Source organism: Gekko japonicus, unplaced genomic scaffold (genome assembly GCF_001447785.1).
Source record: "Gekko japonicus isolate JY-2015 unplaced genomic scaffold, Gekko_japonicus_V1.1 scaffold1252, whole genome shotgun sequence".
Lineage (NCBI taxonomy): Eukaryota > Metazoa > Chordata > Lepidosauria > Squamata > Gekkonidae > Gekko > Gekko japonicus.
Window position 1 is genome coordinate 526,326 of NW_015167576.1, and position 5,116 is coordinate 531,441.

General features: G+C 46.2%; 1 protein-coding gene across 1 annotated transcript in view; it reads left to right on the forward strand.

The window, feature by feature from the left end:
• Positions 1-5,116, forward strand: part of ZNF638 (zinc finger protein 638) — a 77,728-nt gene that overhangs the window by 43,992 nt on the left and 28,620 nt on the right. The window contains exons 7-8 of the mRNA XM_015413869.1: positions 2,858-3,004; positions 3,770-3,901. Of these exons, the coding sequence (XP_015269355.1) occupies positions 2,858-3,004; positions 3,770-3,901 (279 nt within the window). The remainder of the gene's footprint in view (positions 1-2,857; positions 3,005-3,769; positions 3,902-5,116) is intronic.

A 5,116-nucleotide genomic window follows, 5' to 3' on the forward strand; every position in this document is an offset into this window, starting at 1 on the left:
TGGGTGCCTTTCTTTTTACCCCCCCCCCCCCCCCCGGTCACTCGCTCTGTGCAACTGTCCTGTGGTCCTATCCCCGTGCATTAAGGCTGCTAGTTTTTGGGCAAGTCTGACTTCTGATTCTTACCACTGCTGGGAGACCTACAGTGTATACAGTTCCAGAGGGTAGCTGTGTCGGTCTGTAGTAGAACAGCTCAGTTTGAGTCCAGTAGCTCCTTAGAAGAGACCAACAAGATTATTGAGTTATAAGTTTTTGAGAGTCAGTGCTTCCTTCGTCAGATACAAGTCAGAATGGAGATCTGAGTCTTTATATTCCAGTCAGAAGGGGTGGGAAGGGAAGTCTGCCTGTAGCTGGATTGGCAAAACTTGCAAATTAATTTTCATATGGAGGAGGAGATTGGATTTATACCCCGCCCTTCACTTGGAGTCTCAGAGCGGCTTACAAACTCCTTTCCCTCCCCCTCCCCACAACAGACACCCTGGGAGGGAGGCGGGGCTGAGAGAGCTCTTTCAAGGACTGTCATTGAGAGAACAGCTCTGACAGAACTATGGCTCGCCCAAAGTCATCCAGCCATGTGCAAGTGCAGGAGTGGGGAATCAACCCCGGCTCTCCCAGATTAGAGTCCGCGCCCTTAACCACGACACCAAACTGCCCAGCCTTGTCAGTGGGAGACAACAACAAAAGGAGGGGTCACGGTGGAATGAGCACAAAACAATAGAAAACACTGTGTATAAACATGTAATATATGCAAATAATATTTAATAAATATTGTGTGTAGTGTATTAAATGAATATAATCATACTATAGGCGTTTACATTCATATGTAGACAATCAATAGCATAATCAAAGTAACAAAGATTATAAGGGAAACAGTCCAAATATTCTCTTATCTAAATAGCTAGTTTCTGTGCAACATAATCCAAAAGTAGTCTTTTATCTCAGAGCCTGCTGCTATAGAAGAGACAATTCAACAGTCCCACCACTGTAGGGCAAATAATCCTCATTGCCAGACAAGCGATCCAACGACTTCCCGGTTGACAAGCCATTTCCAGCCTTCTTTCTCAAGAATCGCTCAATATATTGTATACATCATTCATTGGAACGAATGGGAAAAGTGACTATGGCTGTGGTCACATGGAACATTAGCCACGCTACAGAGACGGAAGATAGGCGGATTTTCTGGGCACAATCACACCACCACATCTGGGAAGCGTAGAGCTCCCGTGCCGAACCCAAGGCTTCCCGGAGAAGATGCGGGGTAAAAAACCAGTACCTCCGAGGTACTAGTTTCCGGAAACCGCGGGGCAAGGGCAGGCGCCTGATCGCGTTTCCAGTGGAATCCGGCGCCCGCCCATGTCCCGTCGCAAACAGGTTTGTTTTTTTTGAAGTCTCCACAGGATGCGCACAAGCGCCCAACGGCGCATGCGCACAAAGAGGCCCCCTCCCACTGCAGCCAGGCTTGCCGCCCCTGGAGGGTCGCTATGGCCACTGTTGTGCAGGTGGCTAGAGCGGCTGTGACGAGGGGGCCCATCTCCCCCTCCATTGGCTATGCCTCAGAGCTCTGTTGGGGTCCGGAAGCGTCTTGTCGCCCTCTCCGGTAAGCCCACCACCCACCTTCGGATGTGCAGATACGATTGCTCAGTCATGCGTATGCACAAACGTCAGTTAAAAAAACTATCACGTTTGCCACGGAAGCGGCGCCTAGCGATTGCTGGTGTGATTGCGCTGCTTCTTTGCTGCGCCACAGGATGGTCGTGTGATCGGCACCTCCCCCCTAAACATGGGACCTCGACGGGACGTCTGATCATGCAGCCGCGCGTTATTTTGCTCCGGGGTAAACAGCCACGCTTCCCCCCCGCATTTTCCTGCCCATGTGACCGGGGCCTATGTTTGTCTAAGAGAATGGAGATTGGTTCCAGTGAATGATCTAGACAATATAGTGAGTGATTCTTGAGAAAGAAGGCTGGAAAAGGGCTTGTCAACTGGAACCGGGAAGTTGTTGGATCGCTTGTCTGGCAGTGAGGATTATTTGGCCTACAATGGTGGGACTGTGGAATCGTTTCTTCTACTACTTTTGGATTACGTTGCACAGAAACTAGCTATTTAGATAAGAGAATATTTGGATTGTTTCCCTTATAATCTTTGTTATTGATTGTCTATATAGGAATGTGAATACCTATAATATGTTTATATTGTCAGTGGGACAGGCATAACCTATACAAGGATACCTTTCAGTCCACCAATGAGAAGAAACCTTCATGGTAAATCCCTGTTTTGTTTTCCTCCAACCCTAATTCTGTTCTTTTTCAAAGTAGTTAAGACTTTAAAAACTGATAGAATTGTTGATTGGCAGTTGGGAAGAAAGAGGTGTGCATTTTTTGGTACGCATCCTTTGGTCCCAGTCTCCCCTTCAGAATGTTGCAAGAACCCCAGCACTATTTCCCAATCTTCCACTGTTTTCTGTTCTTTCTTCTTCACCCAGCACTCAGCCGCTCTCAGTTTTCCAAATCCAGAGGACAGGGAAGCTATGCTGTGGGTCTCTTTTGTCTTTTGGAAAACGTGTATTAAAGAGTATTTTTGCATGCATGAGAAAATCCTGTTGTATGAGTGGCGTCTTTTGCAGCCTCATCGATAAGCACTTGGACATCAAGCTCTGGGTTACGAGGGTTAGTTATTGTTCCTGTAGTTATTTCAGTGGATTTTCAGTGTCATTATTTGCTACAGACTTGTATCCATTATTTCCCTGGTATAAGACAATCTTACTTAGCTCTTTCCGAGTGGACTTGTACCTATGTGTATACATGAGAGAGAAATAATTTCATGGATTAAACTTTTGTTTAAATAATGCTTAATTTGCAGCTTTTGTCAGACAAAGTCTTGAGTTGTGGTACAGTTCTTCATATATCTGATCTACCAAATGATGGCTATACAGATCAAGAGATTGAGAAAATTGTTCTTCCCTTTGGAAAAGTTAGTGACTTTGTAGTGATTCGTTCTAAAAATGAGGTAAGCCCTAAATTCTGATTGTGGTATTTCTGGGAAATAACATGTTGGGGTGGTAGTGGTAATAGTTGAATATCGTACAGCAGTAATTCATGGTCCTCTGAGGCTCCTCTGAGTTTTTGTTTGCAACCCCCCCCCCCTCGTTCTTCTCAGTTACTGGGTTTTAGAGCATTAGACCTTAGAATTTCCATGTCGTCTTGGTGCTTCTGATTATGGAGTCCTTTTTCAGGGTTTTGTAACAAGGTGATTTTCACCGTTGGCCTCTCGCCCCTTCCCCAAACTCCCCCCCCCCCAATAAAGATAAATGGAGGTTTTTTCAATGTTGACACTTTGTCATCTGTCAGGAACGGCTACTTTATGTCATTTGGGGAAGTGTGTTTCAAGAGGAGCTGCTTCAGTAGTTCCTTGAATGTACACAATTTTGTACCTCGGGAAAAGTTGAGACCCCCCCCCCTCCACCTTTGGTCTTGGAATCGTTACAGTTCCTTGCATAGGTTCCTTGCAAGGGTTATGTGCCTTGCCAGGATTTCTTGCTAGAAAAAGTCTTAAAATTAAAGGGTTTTACATCTGGTTTCTGCTAATCATCTGCCTGTAATTAAACAATTTGGAAATGAGTTTATTGTAGTTTAACTACAGCTGCGTTGAAAAAGATAGTTTAAAAGTACAGAAAGATACGTGTTCCATCCACGTGGGTCATTGTCAGTACCTCATTCAAAGTAAGCATGTAAAAGCAAAATCTTAAAGGCAGTTTCCCCCCTGTTTTATTAGGCCTTCCTAGAAATGAATTATAAAGAAGCGGTAATAGCAGCTGTCAAATACGGTGAAACAGTTCCAGTTTTGGTTAATGGAAGGCGCGTGAAAATCAGCATTGCAGAAAAGCCCAAACCACCACCCAGCCAGGTAAGCGGTGGTCGTTAGAGGCTGGTTGGGACCTAAATGCCATAGCATCTTTTGAACTAGTTTTTTACCCACGGAGTATTTACACTTTCCACAGTTGTCTTTTTTCACAGACAGGAAATATGGCCGGAGTACTGTGGTGTGATACCTGTGTCTTCCATGTCTTAACATCATTATACCTGCAAGAGCCAGCATAGTGTAGTGGTTAGAGGATGGGAGAAACCCCCCAGCCCTTTTCAGCCTGCAGGCACCCTTGGAATTTTGAGTGGGTGTGGTGAATGCCACTCCAAAATGGCTGTCACTGGAGGTAGAGCCAAACACAATACCTCCCTCCTCAGTTTGGAAAGGAATCACAAAAGGGGAATAAAAAGAATGAAGGAACAGCAATGTACCAATGTAACTTTCCCAAAAGGCACGAGCCGGGGTCCAGCAGGGCAGGTTGCAGAGAGTAACCAAAGTCCAGTCCAAAAGTCGGGTTCCAGAAAAGCGGATTGTCAGGTCCAGTTCAAGGTTGCAGAGGTCCTGTAGCAAGGTTGGTGGCTCTGTAGCAAAATGTACTTGTTTTATCCACAAACTGCTGCTTCTCCCTGCTGAATTTATAGCCAAGTCTTAATGAGCTACACTCCCAGCCAATTCATTGGCAGTCATCCCGAAACTACTCATTCATCTCTTCAACTGACAGCTGACAAGGGGCCATGAGTCTTGCACTTCTTCTCCTTTCTTACAATTCTGAGTGTCTCTGACAGTGTCGATGCAGCCAGGGTGGGGGTGAGCTAGGTGGGCTGGGAGTGGCTGCTGAAGACTTGTTTACTGCTTCAGAGCTAAAAGGTGTAGGCTGCGACTCCTGATTAGCCTGTAACCTGATCTCTTGGAGTTCTCTTGCTGGCTCAGAGCCAGCTGCAGCCAGCTGGTCAGTTACCTGCTCAGGGCTAGCAGGTAGCTCTTTGTCTGAGAAATCTGAGCCATCACTCAGCACAGACTGACTTAGGGCAGGCAAAAGAGAAGGTAGAAATAGGTGGGTGCCGCGGCATCCCTGGGTACTGTGTTGGGGAACCCTGGATTTAGAATATTGTAATGGGGTCTGGGGGACCCAGCCTTAAATCCTCAGGGAGCCTAACCTACCGTGCCGGGAGGGTATGGAGACGATGAAACGGAGGGGAGAAATGTGGGGTATAAATGTCTAAAACGGCAGAACTGCTCTAGCTCTGAGAGACCCCC